General features: G+C 34.5%; 1 protein-coding gene across 1 annotated transcript in view; it reads left to right on the forward strand.

Moving 5' to 3' along the window:
• The window catches only part of LOC115413227 (serine/threonine-protein phosphatase 2A 56 kDa regulatory subunit delta isoform-like), a 46229-nt gene extending 39453 nt beyond the window's left edge, over positions 1–6776 (forward strand). The window contains exon 5 of the mRNA XM_030125961.1: positions 6636–6776. Within this exon, the coding sequence (XP_029981821.1) occupies positions 6636–6776 (141 nt within the window). The remainder of the gene's footprint in view (positions 1–6635) is intronic.
• Positions 6777–24819: the final 18043 nt, after the last annotated feature.

The following is a 24819-nucleotide window of genomic DNA, read 5'->3' on the forward strand; positions in this document are numbered from 1 at the left end:
TTTGGTGAGTGCTCGAGAAGATGAAAGAATTCAAGATGAAGTTACAGTCATTTGTAGTTATCTTCAAAAAACAAAAACAACCTTTTTTACAGGTTGAGTTTGTTTCTTATCTGAAATTTTATGAACGATTCCCAACGCAGTCAACAGGATCAGTTTTGCCGCTGTCATTTGTTTTTGCAGATTTCACGTAATCTGTGTTTCTGAACTTAATTTCGTTTCAGATCCATATTTCAGCTAAAATTTGCTTAGAGGTCTTATTTCTGTCTTTGTGCATAAGAAATTAATAGAAGTGAATCCCCAAAGGAACTTTGTGTTGGTAAATGCAAGTTATGCAAATTTACAGGATTTCAGTTCTGTTGCAACATGTTGATGGTCATATGAACTATGTTTTCAGGTCAAAAATGTCCAATTTCATCACAATTAATGCCATATTTTCATGTCACAAATGGCCAAGTTATATTTGAACTGAATTTACCTGAAAAACAAATATTCTATGCTTTTTAGATTCCTAGTTTTTCTTACAAGATTCTATCCTACATATCACATGTTTTATTTTTACAGGTTCAATATGGAGTATGGTGCTGATCCATCCTGCTTATTTACGCCAATACATACATTAAGAATGTCACACGTCACTTTTTAAATCAACAGTTTTCTAACAATAAGCATTTTTATAAAGAAATAACAACTCCATATTGTTTTTAGGTTTAGGTTAGTTTATTTCAGACACAGACATAATACAAACATATGGAACAAATAATAATAATATAATAATAATAATAATATAAATAATAATAATAATAATAATATAATATAATAATAATAATAATAAACAATACACAAATAAAAAATCAAACAATAGAAAATAATAGTAATAATGATAAACAATACACAAAAAAATCAAATAATAGAAAAAAAAGAACAACTGTTGTGCCTGAAAGGGACTCTTAAGTATGATGATAAACTATACAATAAATAATTCTGATCCTAGTTTTTGCACAGGGATCATTTGTGGAAACGGTGACATGGCTGCCGACCATCAGTATGATGGGATCTGTAACAACCATGTCACATCCGTCCACTGCCACATTTTGTGTTTTTGTGTCAGCTGTTTTGTTTTAGATCCACAATACTAACATTTATGAATAAGAGGAGAATTAGCAATAGTAAGTCTATAAGTTTATTACTAATAAAGTACTGGTACTGACCAGAGCATCATGGGTAATGTCACGTCCGTCCACCAGCAAAAGTTTTCACATACACGTGCTATTCAAATCCAATATTTCTGAAAATAGCTTCCACTGTCAAATAATATCAGTAGTCTGTGCACAAATGGATTAGCATTATTTCAACACAGTTCTATGTATTTCTTACAACTTTTTTTTTTTTGACAAAAATGGCCACTCATTTGACCCCCGAAGTAAATTTTAGCCAATTTGTGTTTTAATCCCTAATGGCACTTTTGGTATTTTGAGGTAATGGGATTATAACGACAACTACCGCTAGACACATAAACAAAAACTTCGGACACAAACAATAGAACTCATCTCTCTTCGGGCAAAGACCTGGATTCTGTTTATTACCATCCACTCCGAACACCTACTGACTAATGACAGAAACGCTGATCCTTTAACCCTTTAACCCCTGACGTGTCTGTGGTGAGCATTCTGAATGTATGATTTATTTTAAATATTTTAAAAATTCAACCGTTTGCAAAGTATGTAAAATTTCAAAACGTGCTGCAAACTGATCTCATGAAATTGCATTGTATGTCACTCCAGTTCTTATGTCATTTGGTGTGCTATACGTGCGCATTTTCATCCTTTCGTGTGTTATTTGAGGCTATTTGATTGCGTGTCAATTTATGCTAAGATCTCCAGTTTACATATGTGTAACCGCTAACCCTAAAACTAAACCTAACCCTAACCGCTAATCACGTGGTATTTAACATAGCATAAACATACATAAGGAAAGCTTATATTGCATACAGATAACACACCTATTAAAAGTGGCGTGTTATCTGTATGTAATTCATGACATATGTTGCGTGCTGATAGAATAGACCTTGTGCTTTTCAGAGACACTTGAGCATGCTCAGCGCACCCCCCACCACCTGTGAAAAGGTGTGTGTGTGTGGGGGGGGGGGCACAGAGCGTGAGACCAACTCACTATATAAATAGACGTTATTTTATTTTACACTGTTTCCTTGTGTTTTTTGTTTTTGCTGTGATTTTGTGATGATTTTCCTATATTATATTTTATTTTTTTTTACTGTGTTTTACTGAGTTTTAACCGTTTAACTGCTTTTTAGAGTTCAACCAGGTGTCAAAAAGCAGCTGGATGAATTCAGGGGAAACAAAGCCCCAAAACAAAAACTAGCAGACCAAAATTCAAATCCTTTTTGTTCAGTGTGTTCCAGTTCACAGTTCATGTTCAGCATTCTAAATCTCTTAGTGATATCCATTCTGAGTGCCTTATTTACTGTCAACCTGTCAAACTTCAATTCCTCTCTTTGTTTTTTTTTCCTGTTATTTCACCCTGTTTTGACCCTAAAACACACAGTAAAACAAAACCACTGAAGAAAAGGAACACAAACACACACTCACAGCAGTTTTTTATAACACTGAAACAAATTCATGGCAGCACATTTACCTGGAATAATGTCTGAGGGGTTAAAGGGTTAATGACCAATTAACTGAGATTTTACATAGCTGTAGTTTGCAGAAAGTTTTACACTGTGGTAAGTGTGTTGGTAACTCCATCAGGCTAATGTAGTGAATGTAGGGGTCAGAGTGGTGTGGATCAGCGGCCCACTGTGTGGTCTGATCGGAGACAGTCTATGATTGGAACAGGGCAGAGGTGAGTAGGAGAGGACCGAATCAAAGTGTAGCAAGTCAGCCCAGTCAATAGCCATTATGTCTGTTTCAGAGCTGAATGGGCGCTGTAATTGTTCTTAATGAAGTTCTGGATTGGAAATGACGTGTCTGGCATCAACCATAATGACATCTAATGGGTACAGGATGGAGAACAAACTTTGGGAGCAGTTTAACCTTATAGGCTTCCACTAAAGAGGAGATCTGTACCATGACTACAACCTGTTTGCTTTTTTTTTTTTTTAATTTTATGTTACAATAGATAGGGTTTTGTGTAGTGGTTTTTAAATCAGTGGTACTCAACTGGTCCAGCTTCAGGACCCATGATCACCCCTAAATGAGAAAAGATTTAAAGAATTACTGAAAGAGTAGTTATTTGCAAAACAATGCTCAGTGTCTGCAAATGTTTAGTTGACTGATAATACATTGATTTGTAACTGTGAAATATATCTGACCATGAACAAATTATGCTAAAAACTTCTTTTTGGGAGGTACTGTTAATTGAATTAGGTCCTGTATGACATGTATGTTGTTTTTGTTTTGTAATTGTGGATAATGTTTTTTAGTTGTTGTTTGTGTTGTTTTGTTTTATTTTGTGTGTGGGTGTTTTTTGTAATTTGTGTATTGCAGTATAAAGACAAATGTGATGGGTGTGGACTCCAGGAAGAATAGCGATGGCTTAAGCCAAAGCTAATGGAGATCCAAAGAAATGAAATGAAATGACATGTTGGGACCCAAATTGCTAAAAGTTAATCCTGTCAAATTTATTTGATGAAAAGATGGTGTGTTTTAAACCTGAGATAATCCAGAATAGGAGTGGGTGATATGGCAAAAATCAAGATTTAAAAAAAAAAAATAAGATCACAGTCTCGATTTTATCATGATTCTTTACATTGATCTTTGAGACTAATTTGCAAGTTTCTGAACAGTGCAACCAAACAATTTCCCTCTGTAAAACATAGCCCTAAAAGAAAACAGTAAAACAAATAATTTAGCCCAAAGAACCTTTGAGAACATTTTAAATTTAGTATGTGCAATTTTACCAACACGTGCCAAGAATAAACATACTAAAATGTAAATAACAACACTGATTAAGTGCACTGTTGCAACATGAAAACTAAACTGCACTTGGTTTTTGAGGTAGTGTTCAACAAACGTGAAAAGTTAAAATATATATTATATATATATATATATATATATATATATATAATATATATGTGTGTGTGTGTGTGTGTGTGTGTGTGTGTGTGTGTATAGATAGATAGATAGATAGATAGATAGATAGATAGATAGATAGATAGATAGATATAGATAGATATACAGTACAGGCCAAAAGTTTGGACACACCTTCTCATTCTTCGCATTTCTTTATTTTCATGACTATTTACATTGTAGATTCTCACTGAAGGCATCAAAACTATGAATGAACACATGTGGAATTATGTACTTAACAAAAAAGTGTGAAATAACTGAAAACATCTCTTATATTCTAGTTTCTTCAAAGTAGCCACCCTTAGCTCTGATGGCTGCTTTGCACACTCTTGGCATTCTCTTGATGAGCATCAAGAGGTAGTCACCTGAAATGGTTTCCTAACAGTCTTGAAGAAGTTCCCAGAGATGCTTAGCACTTGTTGGCCCTTTTGCCTTCACTCTGCGGTCCAGCTCACCCCAAACCATCTCGATGGGTTCAGGTCCGGTGACTGTGGAGGCCAGGTCATCTGGCGCAGCACTCCATCACTCTCCTTCTTGGTCAAATATCCCTCACACAGCCTGGAGGTGTGTTTGGGGTCATTGTCCTGTTGAAACATAAATGGTCCAACTAAACGCAGACCGGATGGAATGGCATGTCGCTGCAGATGCTGTGGTAGCCATGCTGATTCAGGTTGCCTTCAATCTTGAATAAATCCCCAACAGCGTCACCAGCAAAGCACCCCCACACCATCACACCTCCTCCTCCATGCTTCACGGTGGGAACCAGGCATGTAGCATCCATCCGTTCACCTTTTCTGCGTCGCACAAAGAAACAGCGGTTGGATCCAAAGATCTCAAATTTGGACTCATCAGACCAAAGCACAGATTTCCACTGGTCTAATGTCCATTCCTTGGGTTTCTTGGCCCAAATAAATCTCTTCTGTTTGTTGCCTCTCCTGAGCAGTGGTTTCCTAGCAGCTATTTGACCATGAAGGCCTGATTCACGCAGTCTCCTCTTAACAGTTGTTGTAGAGATGTGTCTGCTGCTAGAGCTCTGTGTGGTATTCATCTGGTCTCTAATCTGAGCTGTTAATTTGCGATTTCTGAGGCTGGTGACTCAGATGAACTTATCTTCAGCATCAGAGGTGACTCTTGGTCCTTTCCTGGGGCGGTCCTCATGTGAGCCAGTTTCGTTGTAGCGCTTGATGGTTTTTGCGACTGCACTTGGGGACACGTTCAAAGTTTTTGAAATTTTCTAGACTGACTGACCTTCATTTCTTAAAGTAATGATGGCCACTCGTTTGTCTTTACTTAGCTGATTGGTTCTCGCCATAATATGTATTCTAACAGTTGTCCAATAGGGCTGTCAGCTGTGCATCAACCTGACTTCTGCACAACACAACTGATGGTCCCAACCCCATCAATAAGGCAAGAAATTCCACTAAGTAACCCTGACAAGGCACAGCTATGAAGTGAAAACCATTTCAGGTGACTACCTCTGGCTCATCAAGAGAATGCCAAGGGTGTGCAAGCAGCATCAGAGCTAAGGGTGGCTACTTTGAAGAAACTAGAATATAAGAGATGTTTTCAGTTATTTCACACTTTTTTGTTAAGTACATAATTCCACATGTGTTCATTCATAGTTTTGATGCCTTCAGTGAGAATCTACAATGTAAATAGTCATGAAAATAAAGAAAATGCGAAGAATGAGAAGGTGTGTCCAAACTTTTGGCCTGTACTGTATATATATATATATATATATATATATATATATATATGTATATATATATGTATGTATGTATGTATGTATGTGTGTGTGTATGTATGTATGTATGTATGTGTGTGTGTATGTTACTCCCTAGACAGGTAAATAGCATCAATAATGACAATGGAGGAGTTAAAGTTCAACAGTTTTATTCCAAAGCTCTGCTTGACAGTTCATAGGCCCACTTTAACCTCTTCGGTTCTTCACCCTCATGTCCATACAAGGCAAGGGTTAAATAACACACTTCGCTACTGTGCACACTGCAAAAGGGTTAACACATTCTGTGATTTAACATACTTAAGAACCTCACACAATCCGTACCACTGCAAACTTAACCACAACACCATATGCCTGCCTTGACGGCCTAACTGAGATTTAACCAAAGTGTTGCTATTAAGCCGGGGGTGGCAGCAGAGGATAAAAACAAATAAGACAGACAAAACAAAAAAGGAGAAAAACAAAAACTAGTCCACCCCAAGGACAGTTCCCAGATTTTTTATGCTGGTTACCAGCTCACTTGCCAGGCGGACTAGACAAAGGAAAAAAACCAAACCCACTAATAAACCAAAACAACAGCAAGAAAACAGCTAGCAGACCCCCGATGCCTCTGTAAAAAGTACAAATTAAATCTTAAACACTTTATTAATCCATTAAAATACACAACCGTTTGCAGATTATATTACAAAATTTAAAATACCTGTTTTGTCCCTTTGCAACTACCCGTATTTGCCGTCCCAGCAGGGAACAAAGTCTGAAACATAAAAACAGTTTGTCACTTTCTGCATTTTATAAACATTTAAAAACAGGGCCTCGGCCTACCCGTGTTCCTTCGTTCCCCTGCACCAGCATGGACTGAGGTGTGCACATCGCCTCACTCCTCCGGTCGGAACCACCAGCCACACACCTGTTCCTTCCTGCAGGCGGGCTATTTATACCCACCTTCCTAATCCTGCACCTCCCCTTTGCTTTGCGCCACCTGCCACACATATATATCTATATAAAATTATCAGTGAAGAAATGTCTGTTTATTTTGATTTGTGTCTTATTGTTATGAAATGGACAGAGTTTATTTTTGATATGCATATTATTGATAAGAAATGGACAGTTTATTTTGATTTGTGTATTATTGTTATGAAACAGAGAGTTTATTTTTGTTTTTGACATGTGTATTATTACTGCTACGAAAGGGACATAGTTTATTTTGATGTGAAATACTGTTGTAAAATGGACAGAGTCTTGATATGTATAGTATTTTTGTGTTTAGTCAGAATTTAGTCTGATATGTGTAGGATTTTGAGTCACTTGTGGGATCTAATTTGGGAATTTAGGATGGGTAAAGGATGGGGTAAGGCGATGGGAGTACATAAATTAAACTTCATCCCGCTCTTTTTCGAATGTTTTCCTTTCTTTTAAATACTCTTTTCATGGTTTGGTTTAATGTTAAATTCAAAATAAAATAAACATCCATAATTCCAATTATGAGTACAAGGCTTACAGAAAACATTAGTGTGCAGGCGACCTAAATCATTTCAGACTGACGAATGTATGTCATCTGAAAGTAAAACGTCTCTGCAGAGCCACAAGTTTGGCTTCACAGTGCAACCAGGGGACATAGAACCAGGGGAACACTGTGTAACAACTCCAACCTCCTTTCTTTTCCCTTGTCAGAGTGAGCTTGTACTCTGCAAAGCACAAGGTGACACCCAAGAAACAGCAAGGTGACTGTGAAAGCAGCTACAAGCAAAAAAAAAAAAAACCCTAGAAGGTCACCTTGGAGAACATGGAAAGCTGAATCCCAGAGGATGATGCTCCTAAACCAAGATGCATGCTGTCTTCCTCCAAACCTATCAAAGCAGCCATCTGCTGAGGCGAGCAGAGGGCAACGGGATACTATCTCTGTACAGAGTGAGGCCATTCAATCATGCAAAACATAAATACAGGACACACATGTCAGCGTCCATATATACAACATGTTTACAGCTAATGGGAGCGCACAGGTAAGAAGAATGAAATTTCATGTAGCTTCATCCGAACGTCAAAGGATGGAGCTTATGAATTTTATGTTCTGTGGTACGGAATAAATAATATGAAGGCTGTCTCTGCATCAATCATGATTACAGCCCTTTTTTGTCAGTTGTGTAATGAGATCTTCATGCCGCTAGCAACACAGGTATAATCCAAGGTGTGTCTTTCAGTTGGACTCGTCTTCCACAGTCTACTTTTTTCATTTTTTTTTATTTTATGGCATGTGGGATACAGTATTATAGATGATTATTACATCTACTGTGTTTGAGAGGTAAGAAACATGGAACCAGAAACGTCAGAATGGACGTAACAAAGTAATTTTAAGCATTTTAGTCGCCACCGTAGGGGAGGGTGAGGCAAAGGGCACTCATGTGCTTTTTCACAACCCCGCTCAGAGTACGGACAAAATGTAGAGACCACACATGAGGTCGCAGTATAAATACATTTATTTTTATTTTTATTCTTACCTTTTGAGCCCTCACGATCAAGCCCCTCGGTACATAGTAGAACTCCTGAGACCCTATTCTCCCTTGTGCTCATCAAGGTCATCAAACAAGAGGCTCTTGATGGTTCCCTGCACCCAATCCAGAACCATGCCTGTGGAACACACTACCTATAACTGTACGGAGTATCGAGTCCATTGACTCCTTTAAGAAGGAGCTCAAAACATATCTTTTTAGGCAGGTGTTTAGCCCAGGTTGATGTTTTATGGGCTTGTGTTATTGTGTTATTGTCTGTTTCTCTGGACTACTGTCTACAGGGTGTCCCATAAGTCTCCATACATAGGAGACATAATACTATGGTTCTAACATGTATTTCTTTATATTTCTTCTTTATAGTTCTTCAGCAGTGGAGGACACGCATTGAAATGTGTTCCCGACAAAATGGCAGTCATATAGAGCATATATTTATATAAATAAAAATGGTTTATGTCAAGAAACGTTTATTTTTCCTTTGTATGGAGACTTATGGGACACCCTGTAGTTTTTATCCACAACTTCAGGCCAGTTGAGTACACAATGTCAGTTGTGATTCTGGGAGTGACACAAATGGACATATAGTATTTAGAGCAGGGGTTGTCAAACATGTGGCCCGCCAGAGGGTCCAGTTCGGCCCCTGGGATGTTTTTTCCAAGTGCAAAAATTCCGCAGTCTTGAATTGAATTAAGCAAAAAAAAAAAAAGTAGCTTGAATTAAGGAAAAAATCTTGAATTAAGCCAAAGAAAACTTCAATTAAGTAAAAAAAAAAAAATCTTCAATTAAGACAAAAAATTCTTCAATTAAGTAAAAAAAAAAAAACTTCAGTTAAGCCAAAAAAAATCTCAAATTAGCAAAAAAAATCTTGAATTAAACAAAAAAAATTATTTAATTAAGTAAAAAAAAAATCTTGAATTAAGCAAAAAAAATCTTCAATTAAGTAAAAAAAAATCTTGAATTAAGCAAAAAAAAATCTTCAATTAAGTAAAAGAATCTTCAATTAAGAAAAAAAAATCTTCAATTAAGTAAAAACAATCTTGAATGAAGCCAAAAAAAATCTTCAATTAAGTAAAAAAAAATCATCAATTAAGTAAAAAAAAAAAAATCTTCAATTAAGCCAAAAAAAAAATCTTCCCTTAGGTAAAAAAAAAAAATCCTCAATTAAGCCAAAAAATCTCAAATTTAGCAAAAAAATCTTGAATTACGCCAAAAAAATCTTCAATTAAGTAAAAAAAAATCTTGAATTAAGCCAAAAAAAATCTAGAATTAACACCTTAAATTTTTTTCTTTGTTTAGTGCAAAAAAAACATTAAATTCTGAAAATATTTACATTTCCAAACTATCCTGTAACAATAAAATGTGAATAACCTGAACAAATATGAACAACCTGAGATGTCTAAAGAAAATTAAGCACAATTTTAACAGTTTTTCTGCCTGTTCCTCAGTGTTTAGTGTCTTTGTAGATCCGATCCATAATGCACATTTAGAAATGATAAGTTGAGGCATAATATTGTTAAAATTGCACTAAATTTTCTTACATTTTTTTCATTTAAACTTCAGTTTTTTCTTTTTTTTTTCTTTTTTCTTTTTTTTTGGGGATAGTTTATAAAAGTAAGTCTTTTCATAATTTAATGGGTTTTTTTTTTTAACACTAAAACATAGACAAAAATTTGGAATTGTCATTATTTATAGGTTATTATGTTATCATTTTTCTGGTCCAGCCCACTGCAGATCAAATTTAGCTGAATATGGCCCCTGAACTAAAATGAGTTTGACACCTCTGATTTAGAGTATTTGCCGATAAAAGTTTTTGAAACTTAAAAAAAAAAAATGCTTATAAAGTGCTTATAATTATTCTTCCATGTACTTCAGAAATAAATGGGAAAGCTCTGAACAAACAACTGAGTTTAAAACAAATTAAAACTAAAACAAAAACTTCTGGTCATGTCTCTATATGCACTTTTTTTTTTTTTTTTTTTTTTCAATTTTTCTTTCCGAAGTACACAAGTACTAGCTCTGAAATATGTTCAGGGAGTAAAAGAATGACGACATCTCTGCTTCGTCCTTGTCAGTATTAGCTCTCCTGGCCTCTGACGTTTGACACCTCCCATCCACCCCCACCCCCCATCCCATCTATTTGTCTTGTCTTATACACCATGACATCCACTGTGTGTGAAATTCACTGCTCTATACACCAAGGGGTTGATTTACTGCTTGTTATTGTAAGACTGGTGTTGATGTTGGACATGCCTTGTATGATGTAAAATAAAAAAAAACAAAAACAATCCATAATCCCTCTGGAGATAACGTAATATGACTGTTGAGAAAATGTAAGGGGTAGAAAGTACAGATATTTGTGTTAAAATGAACGGAGTAAAAGTAAATTCATCAGAAAAACACACACATTTGAGTGTTTTTAATTATTTTTATGTGTTTTACTTGTTTTTATCTATCTATCTATCTATCTATCTATCTATAATTGAGTACAGCAACAAAGTATTCAATTTACATTTATGCATTTGGCATTTTGACACTTTTTTTCCAACAACATTTTAAAATAACCACAGTGGACCAGTGCTGTACAGAAGAATAAATAAAAACCAAAATAAAAGAATAAAATACATGAATGGATTAAAGACATGAAACAGCTATACTATAAAAAAGAAAAACAGTGCTGTACAGAAGAATAAATAAAAACCAAAATAAAAGAATAAAATGCAAGAATAGATTAATGACATAAAACGGCTGTACTATAAAAAAAACCAAAACCAAAACAGTATTGTACGGAAGAATAAAAAAGCAAAATGATAGACTGAAATACAAGGATAGATTAAAAAGGTATGAAAACAGCTGTACAATTAAAAACAGTGAAATAAAAATACCAAGTAAAACCGTAGAATACACATAATTACTTCCCAAATGTGTAAAAGTCAACATTATGAGTCTTAGTGTGTAGTTCAGTACTTTTACATGCACAAATGTTCCCTGTTTGCCCTTTTTTATTTTTCCTAATATGCTGTTTGGTACAGGAATGGATTAAAAGACATAATAATAATAATAATAATAATAATAATAATAATAATAATAATAATAATAATGGATTGGATTTTATATAGCGCTGTTCTAGACACCCAAAGTGCTTTACATTATTGATCCAGTATTCATTCGCTCTCACATTCACACTCTGTTGTTGGTAAACTACATTTGTAGCCACAGCTGCCCTGGGACAGACTGACAGAAGCGTGGCTGCCAACTGGCGCTACAGCCCCTCTGACCACCACCAGACATTCACATGCATTTATACACCAGTGTGAGTGGCACTGGAGGCAAGGGGGGTGAAGTGTCTTGCCCAAGGACACAACAGCACATGGACAGAGCGGGATTCAAACCGCCAACCCTTCGGTTATTGGACGACCCGCTCTACCACCTGAGCCATGGCTGCCCCCAATAGAACATAGAACAACTGTACAAAAAAACAGTACTTTACAGAATAATAAATAAAACCTAAATAAAAGAGTGAAATACAAGAACAGATTAAAAGACATAAAACAGCTGTACATTTAAAAAAACAAAACAAAACGGAAGAATGAAAAAGCAAAATGATAGACTAAAATACAAGAATAGATTAAAAAGGCATAAAAACAGCTGTACAATTTAAAAACAGTGAAATAAAAATACTAAGTAAAACAATAGAATAACCATTATTACTTCCCAAATGTGTAAAAGTCAACTTTGTAAGTCTTAGTGTGTAGTTCATTACTTTTACATGCACAAATGTTCCCTTTTTGCCCTATTTCATTTTTCCTAATACGCTGTTTGGTACAAGAATGGATTAAAAGACATAGAACAACTGTACAAAAAACAGTGCTGTACAGAAGAATAAATAAAACCTAAATAAAAGAGTGAAATACAAGAACAGATTAAACGACATAAAACAGCTGTACATTTAAAAAAACAAACAAAACAGTGTCATACAGAAGAATAAAAAAGCAAAATGATACCCTAAAATACAAGAATAGATTAAAAAGGCATAAAAATAGCTGTACAATTAAAAACAGTGAAATAAAATACCAAGTAAACTATAGAATAAACATAATTACTTCCCAAGTTTTGTAAGTCACACTTCTATGTTATAAGTAGATATTCACTTATTCAGATAATGTTCTATATTTTGTTATTATATGCAAATGTATGTACAGGTGTGTATGTTTGTCTATAAATTATATGTATGTATATGTGTATGAATATGTATTTACACATATGTGTTATTGTATTATGTGTTTATGTAAATCATATTACATTTGTTCATAATAATATAAAGCCAGAAACCTAATTATTTAATAATACGTATCAGTGAGTCATATTATGGTATATTGTATAGATATGCTCAGACTGGGAAGATTATTACTGTTATTAATTATTTAAGGAGAAGGAGTGGGAGTTTATAAGTTATGCTTCAGCTCACTCCTTTTCAAATATGTTTTACATGTCTTACGTTTGAGTGTTTTTCTTAATTTATTTTCTTCTATTTTGATATTTATATTTGAAATAAATACATCAGTCAATCAATCTGGATTCAAATCAAAGATCCTCTGTAGCACAGATGGATCCTCTGAAGAAAAATCCACATTTCAGAGGGGGAAATACACCCTCTGTTAAACAATATGGAAGAGGATTTTATGAGCAAATATCAAAAAGATTACCTGTTTTCCAGAAGGTGTTTGATGAAAAGAAAATATAGAGGTTCACACAGTGGAACATCTGCCACCAGTGAAAAACTTAAATGGATATGAACGGCTGGATGTTACAGGAATATTTATTTATTTGAAGGGGCCATGCAAACAGTTTATCCAGAAAGTGTTTATTTAGGGAAACTATTGTGCATGTAAACACCGCCATTACTGTTTTCAGAATAACTGCTGTCAGTTGTGATTGTTTTGAAACATGAATAAATGAGTGATGAGAAAATTCGAAGTCTGCATCTCAGTTTTCCAGAGCTCATGCTGACATCTTAAAACATTCAATTTTCTTAGAGATAGAGTTTTTTTTTTTTTTTTTTTTTTTGTTTTGGAAGGTGCATTTTATTTCTTCATGCACATATGGACAGACATTCAATTCACCTGTTTGACCACATGTTGTTCATTGAATAAACACAACAAGAAGATTGAATTATGATTGGATTATTGTTTAGATTGTTTCCAGACTGGTCAGAGCAGAATGTTACGTCATTGCTGTTTAGAATAATTGCTGTCAGTTGCGATTGTTTTGAAAAATGAATAAATGAGTGATGAGAAAATTCGAAGTCTGCATCTTAGTTTTCCAGAGCTCATGGTGACATCTTAAAACATTCAATTTTCTCACAGAAACAGTCTTTTTTTTCTTTTTTTGAAGGTGCATTTTATTTATTCATGCACATATCCTCCTGTTAAACATACTTTTTTTTTTTTTTTTTTTTTTTCGTTAAATAATTGCCCTGAATGAAAACAGCATGATGCAACAGTTTTTTCACATGCATTTTTTTTTTTTTAATGGAATATCCTGCATTGGACAGCGTTTTTTTGTTTGTTTGTCTGTTTGTTTTGTTTTGTTTTGTTTTGTTTGTTTTGTTTTTAAGTAAAACTGTGAAACTCTTGTCCCCTACAGGAGACAAAAATGGGTCTCAGGAGGATATGGACACACATTCAATTCACCTGTTTGATCACATGTTGTTTACTGAGTAAACACAACAAGAAGACTGAATTATGATTGAATTATTGTTTAGATTATTTCCAGACTGGTCAGAGCAGAATGTTACATCATTGCTGTTTTCAGAATAATTGCTGTCAGTTGCGATTGTTTTGAAAAATAAATAAATGAGTGAGGAGAAAATTTGAAGTCTGCATCTTAGTTTTCCAGAGTTCATGCTGACATCTTAAAACATTCAATTTTCTTGCAGAAACAGTCTTTTTTTATTTTTTTCTTAAAGGCACATTTTATTTGTTTAGTAGTACTTTATTTGGTCGTTAATTACTTTAAACAACAAACAAAAACAACATATCCATTGTTCCATATACAAAGCGACTGAAAGGCTTTAGGCCAGTTTTCGAACCTTTTTGGCTCCTGACTCCATTTTAACATCACAAATTTCTGGCGACCCCAGACATTCAAAATGTAGACTTTTTTTTTTTTTTTTTTTTGCTAAAATTAATTTGTTTTTGATCATGTAATAGTTTGTTATACTATGTTGCAAATAAACATTAATTTTTGACGACATTTAGTCTATATAATGTATATTATTATGGATGGAGGCAGAAAAGCCAGGTGTAGATTACTGCACAAAGTGAGAATTTCATTTTCCTTGGTCAGGATATGTACAGTCAGTCCAGCTTGGATTTACAAGGCTGACAATTAATACTGAACAAACAAGAACTCAAACTATGAATTATGAAAGAGCTGCAGCATCTGAAACTGACCACAATGAACATTTGACAGATAAACAGTACCACAGTGCTTCAATTTCAGACTCAGTTTGTCATGTCTGTTATGGATGTATAATTGTCTCTCAACTCACCATATATTTTTTATTTGTACGTTTTTGTTTTTATTTTTATATATTACTAGAAAATGCAGGTGACCCCTTTTGAATTCCAGCTGACCTCACTTGGGGTCTCGACCCCAAGGTTGAAACACACTGGTTTAGGCTGAAGTAAAGACTTGTTTTGCCTCACTCTATTTACAACTAACCCAATGTTTCCATAAGAACACAAATACAGGGTGGGGAAGCAAAATTTACAATGAACATTTAGTTGTTTTTTCTCAGCAGGCACTACGTCAATTGTTTTGAAACCAAACATATATTGATGTCATAATCATACCTAACACTATTATCCATACCTTTTCAGAAACTTTTGCCCATATGAGTAATCAGGAAAGCAAACGTCAAAGAGTGTGTGATTTGCTGAATGCACTCATCACACCAAAGGAGATTTCAAAAATAGTTGGAGTGTCCATAAAGACTGTTTATAATGGAAAGAAGAGAATGACTATGAGCAAAACTATTACGAGAAAGTCTGGAAGATACTATTAAAGAAGAATGGGAGAAGTTGTCACCCGAATATTAGAGGAACACTTGCGCAAGTTTCAGGAAGCGTGTGAAGGCAGTTATTGAGAAAGAAGGAGGACACATAGAATAAAAACATTTTCTATTATGTACATTTTCTTGTGGCAAATGAATTCTCATGACTTTCAATAAACTAATTGGTCATACACTGTCTTTCAATCCCTGCCTCCAAATATTGTACATTTTGCTTCCCCACCCTGTATGCCCATGCACATGTGGACTTACACATTCAATTCACCTGTTTGACCACATGTTGTTTATTGAGTAAACACAACAAGATGATTGAATTATGATTGGATTATTATTTAGTTTATTTCCAGACTGTCCAGAGCAGAATTTATCTGTCTTTTTTATCTTTTATTTTTTTTGTGTGTGTGTCTTCAGATTGTATCAGGAAAAAGCAGCTTTCATGCCTCCGGCGCTTTCACCTCCCTGAACCCATTCTCTCTTTTTACACTCTGAATGTGAGAATTCAATCGTTAGGCCTACAGTTATTCTGTCAAAAGCTGAAGTGCAGCACAAGTGGAAATTTCGACCTGGTGGTGCGACAACCGAAATCTGTGGAAACGTGAAAATCAATCTGCCGAGCAATGATGGTCCACACACAATGAAAGCGGGTAAACAGATGCACATACAAGTGTGATCTTGTGTGGTTAGCCATCGCAATCAATACATATTCTGTGTGTTATCTCTGGAGGATCATGCACCTGTATAACAACATGGTGATTACAGGAAAAAAAAACAGCCTCTCTTTTGTTCTCCACATCAACCCCCATCCATTACAACTAACTGACCATTTCTCTCTCTCTCTCTCTCTCTCTCTCTCTCTCTCTCTCTCTCTCTCTCTCTCTCCACCCCTTTTCTCTTTCTTTCTGCTGGAAAAGTAAACAAGCCCTGCTCATTATGCCTGGACAGCCATCTCATAAAGCTGAACCGGTGTTATGGCAACTCACACTTCACTGACTGCTCCACGGTGCCGGTGTTGGATGGGTTTGAATTGGACATTGGTGGAGACAGTCCGGAAAGTTGATGTCTTTTTTTTTTTTTTTTTTTTTTTTTTTAACATTTGCAATCATAATTTCACATCATGTACAGTTAAGCAAATGAGCAAAAAATTATAAAAAGAGAAAAAACAATTCAGTAATTTACATGTTTATAATGCATTTCTGAATATCTAAAGACAATACAAGAATTGAATACATTTACAGGTAAAATCCATGATATATTTAAGTTTGTATGTACTTGTACTTGTATCGTTATTATTGAAAGCTTGTATGTACTTATGAGATGTTTTATTTAAGGAGGATGCAAAAATGTGAAAAAAAGACCAAAAAGTAAACATTTATAGGTAAAATTCATTATACAGGGTGTATAAAAAAAAACCTATACATTTTGAAAAATTACCCCCAGTTCCGCATTTGATAAATTTTGGAATTTTCTTTTATGGACGTCAGTAGGGAGGGGATTGGTGGATATTTGTTCAAATTTACAGACCCGGGTTTTCATGCATGAGTGAGCAGGGGCATCCATCTTGTTTCCTACAAAAACTTTGGCCACCATGTCAGTTTCATTTCTTTATCCATGACAGCTGTTCCTGCCTTTCAACTTGTTTAGGTGTGGAAATGTCACTGAGGACTAGGGATGGGAATTGATAAGAATTTAACGATTCCGATTCCATTATCGATTTGCTTATTGATCCGATTCCTTGTCAGTTCTTTTATCGATTCTCATTGGATGAGGGTATAAAAGAGTACAAATGGGTATGTCTGCATTAACGGTCTTTTATATTTCCATCTCTACACAGAAAATATGCATGCACAAAGAAGGCGGAATCAAATAAGCAGAATCATTAAGCAGGCAGGCAAATGATTTCAAGGAATTGAGCTACTGGGATCCAGTTCTCAAAAAGAACCAGTTCTCGATTCCCATCCCTCCTGAGGACAGGCCAAGTTAGGATTAGGATTAGGGTTAGGGTTAACCTGTAACCTGGCAAGTTTATAGAAAACAAGATGGATGCCCATTGTCCTCTCCAATGACCTTTGATTGGATTTAAATCCCACCGATACTTCGCACAAACCAGTTTTAACTTGGATTGTGCACGTTGCCCCTGCTCACTCATGCATGAAAACCTGGGTCTGTAAATCTGGACAAGTATCCACCAATCCCCTACCTACTGACATCCATAAAAGAAAATTCCAAAAATTATCAAATGCAGAACTGGGGGTAATTTTTCAAAATGTAAAGGTTTTTTTTGAAACATCCTGTATATTTAAGTTTCCAGCAAAGACCTGAACACACACAACTGAGCAGTGTGCAAGAACTGATGACTTAGTCGCCTTTTTTTTATTTATTGAATGTAAATAGTTGGATTTTATTCAATTTGCTGTGTAAATTCAATGCAGTGTTGTTCTCATGACTAACATATCCATCATTATTTAACCTCACCTGTGAATTTCCAGCCTCTCTTCCTCTATCTCCTCCCTCCTCTCTACTGTTTGTCACCTGACATAAATATATTGATGCGAGACATATGAACAGGTTAGGGATTCAATGATCATAGAGTTTGATGGTACAGTTATTGCCTGAGCAAAAAAGGCTTTTACTTTCAATTATCACATGTAATTTATTCCCCAAAAATATGGATAAAATCACATCTAGAATCTGAGGTTTTATTGTATTTTCCCCACAAATTTTCTTTATTTGTGTTTTTAAGCAGTTGCTCTTTTCCATAGAAATACATGAAAATAATAAGTAAAAATAAGTTATACTTAGGTTAAGTATAGCTATAGTTAAGTTAAATGTCCTCCCACTCCTTTTTGAATGTGCAAATGAAGTCATGTATATGTATAAGTTTTGTTTTTGTTTTTTGTTTTCTTCCATGACTTTTTGCTACCTGATTTATCTCTAAGGACTAAGTAAGATTACTTTGTCTTGTTGCATGTTTGAAATAAACTAAACTAAAAAATAATAATAAAAACTTCAAAAAAAAGTGTATCTGTTTGGCATTAAATACTCTTTGGTAACACTTTATAATAAGTACACACTATGAAGCATTAGTTAAGCATTAACAAATACTGTATTCATCATTTATAAAGCAGATTTCTGACATGAATACTCATTAATATATGGTTTATAAGCACAGATATAAAGGTTTTACTCATCATTAATAAGCTCATCTACAATGTGCTTAATGATTGTATTTTCATACTTTATAAATTATGGATTCAGCATTTAAAAATTTTGTATTGCATCACTTACAAACCAGTTTTGATGTGCATTTTATGCTCGCACTTACACTATTCAGACATGTACTAATGGTTAGTGAATATTTTAGTGGGTACTTTATACTAACTCACACATTTATTTTCCAATAGATGTCTTATAAATAGTTATTAATACAGGAATTCATTATTTCAGGTAGTTATAAAGCACTTACTACTCATTAATTAAGTCTATGGTGTGAGCTCATCTAAAGTGTGCATCATCTATGCCTTCTAAAGCATTCACAAATGAGATTTAAAGGTTGGCAATGCCTAAAGACTCACAAAAGTCTGAGTTATTCTAACAAAGGAATGACAAAGCACATGGGATTATTAAAACAAACTGCATGATTGAATGATGAATGATAACACTGGGTTACAAAAAACTGTTTTTTGCCAGTTGTCAAGGTTTTTTCAACTGAATTAGGACCATTTTGCACCGCTAAATCCAAAAATGACATCTGTTTTTCTCAATCCGGTCAGGTTTTTTTGCTAATTTGATTTTGAAAAATTGGATCTTCTCACAAAATTGATTACATTTTTGTGACTTTATCAGTTGATTTTTTATATACGTCTCATCCAAAAAAGGTTTTAAGAGAAAAAAAATCATTTTCTAACAGGTTTCCTGTTAGGTGCAATGGTGTATTCACCGCAGATGTAGCAGAATACGTCAGGCTTATTTTTGCAAGATCTTCTAGTCGAAGCCATTTCATTCACCTGTAATATTAAAAAAAAAAAAACATTAATCATAAATTGGCAAAAGTAAAATCTTCAGAATTCATTTATTGCAAGAAATATGAAAGAATTTTCTATCATATGATGTGAAAATGCCCATAAATGTAAGCAAAAATGTTAAAAAGCCAATATGTAGCATAGTTCAGAAAGTTGACCTGATTGAGCAAAATGAATGTGATTTTTGGATTCAGCACACCAAAATTATCCTAAATCAGCTCAAAAAACTTAAACAATAAATTTGTTGTTGACCAGTGTAATGAATGATTAGTAGAACATTTATAACTGTGCTTATAAACCATATATTAATGAGTATTCATGTCAGAAATATGCTTTATAAATGATGAATTCAGTATTTGTTAATGCTTAACTAATGCTTCATAGTGTGTACTTATTATAAAGTGTTACCGTGTCTTTTATTGTAATGATAGTGAGTACACAGTGGTGGCTGGATATTGGGTTCAACAGTTGTGTCAAAGGTTAAAGGGTTTATTTTAACACAAGGGTAAAAGACGAGTCCAAAAAAAGATGGAATATATTTGAAGGGGAAAACTGACGTTGATAAAAAGGCTGTTGGGCAAACGATAGATTCATTTATTAAAGGATCCTAAAAAGATCTTTCACATTGCTGATATTCTTCATTACCCCAGCTGCCTGTGGAGAACCAGTTCATTTATTGCATTTCTTTGTGGAAAAAAAGAACATATTGTGCTGTTTCACGCACAGTCATCCATCCACCCAACCATGTACGCACACAAGCAGGCACAAAAAAAAAAAAAAAAATCCTCTTTTCTCCCCTGTGTTGCTGCATTCGCTGCTGCTGCTCAGACAGGAAATGAAGGGAGTCGTATCACCCAGTAATAACACCATGTTGATGATGAAGCTCTGACCGTGGACACAGGGAAAGAGATGGAAACACAATGATTCAGAGAACAGAACACTCACAACCTAATCAATACACACCAGTGAACTGCATCAACAGCCAGAAGAGAAAACAATCCTCCTCTGTTTGTAGCCCACACATGCATTCATTGCTCATGTCAATTTGGACTTTCTTCTGCAATAAGTCATCATTAAAGGAGCTCGCTGACAGTGATAATACAACAAAAAAACTAAACAACATCAAGACGGAAATTTTGTCCAAAGGCATAATCCTGTTAGAGCTCATTTCAGGCATATTAATGGACTGTACCGTAAAGGGTGTTGACTGTTTGGGTCATCGGTATCGTTATTATTGAAAGCTTGTATGTATATATAAGATGTCTTAGTTGAAGAGGATGGTAAAATGTGGAAAAAAAAGAACAAAAAGTTAACATTTATAAGTAAAATTCAATATATGTTAAAGTTTCCAGCAAAGACCTGAACGCACACAGCTGAGCAGTGTGTAAGAATTCATGATTTAGTCGCCGTTTTTATTTACTGAGTGTAAGTAGTTGGATTTAATTCAATTTGCTGTGTAAATTCTCAGTCATCTATAACTTAGGATTGATTTGAAAAGCATGCAACGCTGCCCTCCTATGGACAGAGACTAATATTACAACAACATGATAACGTTAGAGCCAACCTGCATATGAAAGCCTCTCACAGTGTTGGCGTCAGTGGGGAAGTGGATGAATATGAGGGTGATGTAAAAAAAAAAAAAAACGGAAATATTGTGAAAATGACGCCAAAACTTATTACCCTGAGGAGGCAAGGGGTATTGTTTATGGTTTGTGTGTTTGTTTGTTAACACTCTAGCAGCAAAACTACTGGTTAAATTTACACCAAATTGGGTTTATAGATTGCCAGGGACCCAGAGTAGATCTGATAATATTTTGGGAAAAGTAGGTCAAACAAAAATTTATTATTATTATTATTATTATTATTATTATTATTATTATTTTATCTTTTTTTTTTCCTCATTTACTTATAATGGGTGAAATTTCAAATGTCTGTAACAGCAAAACCATTGGCTGAATTCATACCAAATTGGGTTTATAGATTGCCAGAGACCCAAAATAGATTTAATTATTTTTTGGGAAATATATGTAAAAGTTAAAAATTTTTATAAATTTTTTTGTAATCTTTTTTTCCCATTTACATATAATGGGCAAAATTTCACGTGTCTGTAGCTGCAAAACTATTGGTTGAATTCATGCCATATTGACTTTACAGATTACCAGTGACCCAGAATAGATCTGATTACATTTTGGGAACAGTAGGTCAAAGTTGAAATTTTTTCTGAATTTTTTAAAATCTTCCCATTTACTTATAATGAGCGAAATATCTGTGAGGGGCGGGGTTTGTTATGCCTAGCACCACTTGTTTAGGTTTTAGTTTCTTTACAACCACAGTGCATATGGAAAAATAATTAGAAAAGAATTAATTTAGTAATTTTTACCCCACCACGCAAAGGGAGGCAAGGGGTATTGTTTTTAGTTCGGTTTATTTATTTGTTTACTGTTTTTTGTTTGTTTGTTAACACTCTAGCAGCAAAACTATTGGTTGAATTCATACCAAATTTGGTTTATAGATTACCAGTGACCCAGAATGGATCTCGTTACATTTTGGGAACAGTACGTCAAAGTTCAAATTTTTTATGAATTTTTAAAATCTTCCCATTTACTCATGGTATAATATGTTTATGTTTATGTTTACGCATTTGGCAGACGCTTTTTTCCAAAGCGACTTACAGGGGAAAACCAATTAAATCACTCAATCAATCAAATTTTATTTATATAGCGCCAGATCACAAGAAAGTTATCTCTTGACATTTTATATATAGAGTTGGTCAAAACCAGACTCTAAGCCAATTTACAGAAACCCAACAGAATCCTCCATAATAGGCAAAATATGTGTGAGGGGTGGGGTTTGTTGTGCCTGGCACTACTTTTTTAGGTTTTAGTTTCTTTACAACCACGGAACATAGGGAAAAATAATTAGAAAAGAATGAATTTAGTAATTTTTACCCCACCACCCAAAGGAGAGGTCAGGGGTATTGTTTTTGGTTTGGTTTGTTTATTTGTTTGTTGGATTGTTAACACTTTAGTAGCAAAACTATTGGTTGAATTCATATCAAATTTGGTTTATAGATTACCAGTGACCTGGTCTTTTTTCTTTCTTTTTTCTTCTTCTTTTTTCCCCCCCCTTTTACTTATAATGGGCAACATTTCACATCTGTAGCAGCAAAACTATTGGTTGAACTCATACCAAATTTGGTTTATAGATTACCAGTGACCCAGAATGGATCTCATTACATTTTGGGAACAGTAGGTCAAAGTTCAAATTTTTTATGAATTTTTAAAATCTTCCAATTTCTTTATAATGGGTGAAATATGTGTGAGGGATGGCATTTGTTATGCCTAGCACCACTTGTTTAGGTTTTAGTTTCTTTACAACCACAGTACATACGGAAAAATAATTACAAAAGAATGAATTTACTAATTTTTACCCCACCACCCAAAGGGGAGGTCAGGGATATTGTTTTTGGTTTGGTTTGTTTATTTGTTTGTTTGTTTGTTTGTTTGTTAACACTTTAGTAGCAAAACTACAGGTTGAATTCATACCAAATTGGGTTTATAGATTTCCAGTGACCCAGAATAGATGTGATTACATTTTAGGAAAAGTAGGTCAAAGTTACAATTTTTTATGAATTTTTTAAAATCTTTTTTTCCCCCCATTTACTTATAATGGGCAAAATTTGTCTATGTTGTCTATATCTATGCTGACATCAGCACACGCATAGACATGATGACATCAGCTGGATCGATGGCAAAATAAGCTACAATACATGCGAGGGGCGGGGTTTGTTGTGCCTGGCACCACTTGTTGGTACTGAATTTAAAATCCAAAAATAACATACTGTGCCGGAGGTTTTGTTGGATTCCTTCTTTTTTAATTTTTAAGATCTTGACATTAATTTGTGAAGTTTCTTAAGACATTCATGTGTTATGATCCACACAATTATATAAATAATGTATACATAAAACTGAATAGAACTGGAAATGTTGATGAACAAACTAGGTGTGAGATGTCATATATTTCCATTCCTCTAATCTCATATGTTTTAGTACAATTATAAATCTTTGTTCACATAGTTTTTCTCTGTAGAACTATAACGGTTCATTTTTCCTTGACATGAGCCTGTTTGTTCCAAAAGGTCAGAGTTCTGTGAAATGAACTCAGTTTCATAGTCTGATCAAATTCAGGCTTACACAAAGTGTCCATAAAGGCTCAAAATGTCTGTGACAGACACCTCAGGCGCTCCACAGTTTTGTCGGTGGAACATCAGTAAACCCTCATGGATTTACCAACAGCGGTCTTCAAAGTCTGGGGGTCAATGAATGTGGACTGTGCAGGCTTTCCTCCAGTATCCAGGAGCCTACCAGTGCAGTCCAAGCCCCCCCAGCCCTGTTATTCAATTAAACGCCCTATGGAGCAAATCCACATACAGCCCTGTTTGTCAAGCCCTGTTTCGTGTTTTGCTCTTCCACCAAGTTTCATGGAAATCTGTGCTGCAGGTTTTACCAAACATACACTAACAGGGAGCAAAATGAATGAATGAATGTACTCGGATGAGGTAAAGAGTGTTCTATGATGTCTGATAAATGTCCTGAGATTGTTTTCATCAAATCTGTGCATTAAAATAAGGCTTTTGGTTGAGTGTTAAGGCTAATGCACACACAGAGTAAAAAAACAGTGTCAATTTAACTCTCAGAGGGTTGAATTTCACTCTGTTTCAGATAACATTTGGTCCCGCCGATTTATTCTATGGCCAGTGTCAAATTTTCAGAGTTAATTCTACTCAATTCAGTGTCAAAATGAACAATGAAATGTGTAAAAATATTTAACACTCTGATGTTTTCACACTGTTAAGAGTAAAATGATTACACTTTATAAGGCTATTTTTACTCCATATTTAGTTTAAAAATGGCTTTATAATGTGTTAATATTTATTTCTCTGCAGTGTTGTTTTCCTCGTCAGTTTGGACCCTACGCTAATATTGAAACAATGTTGAACTGCCGGGGTTTCCAAGGAGGGGGTTAGAGGGGATTTTCAGAAATTTCTTGAAGTATTTCTTGGGGTAGTGTTGATAGAGTAAGTGTATTATTGTTACACTTACAATTTGAGGGGAGTTAATTTGCTCTATGGTTTGTAATCACCCTCATAAGTGTATTTACTTTTCAAGAATAAAGGTTTTATCCCTTGTAGTATAATAATAACTGCATAGTGACAATCAGGTAAAGTATTATTCTGCCTACAGGTTTGACTAATGGTGTCACATTAATAATAAAAAACAAAAACACATAAAAAGGCCAGTAAACGTTGTAAAACAGACACAATAATAATAATAATAATAATAATAATAATAATAATAAAAAGGCCAATAAACATTGTAAAACAGACACATTAACCTAA

This window comes from Sphaeramia orbicularis, chromosome 22 (genome assembly GCF_902148855.1).
Source record: "Sphaeramia orbicularis chromosome 22, fSphaOr1.1, whole genome shotgun sequence".
Taxonomy (NCBI): Eukaryota; Metazoa; Chordata; class Actinopteri; order Kurtiformes; family Apogonidae; genus Sphaeramia; species Sphaeramia orbicularis.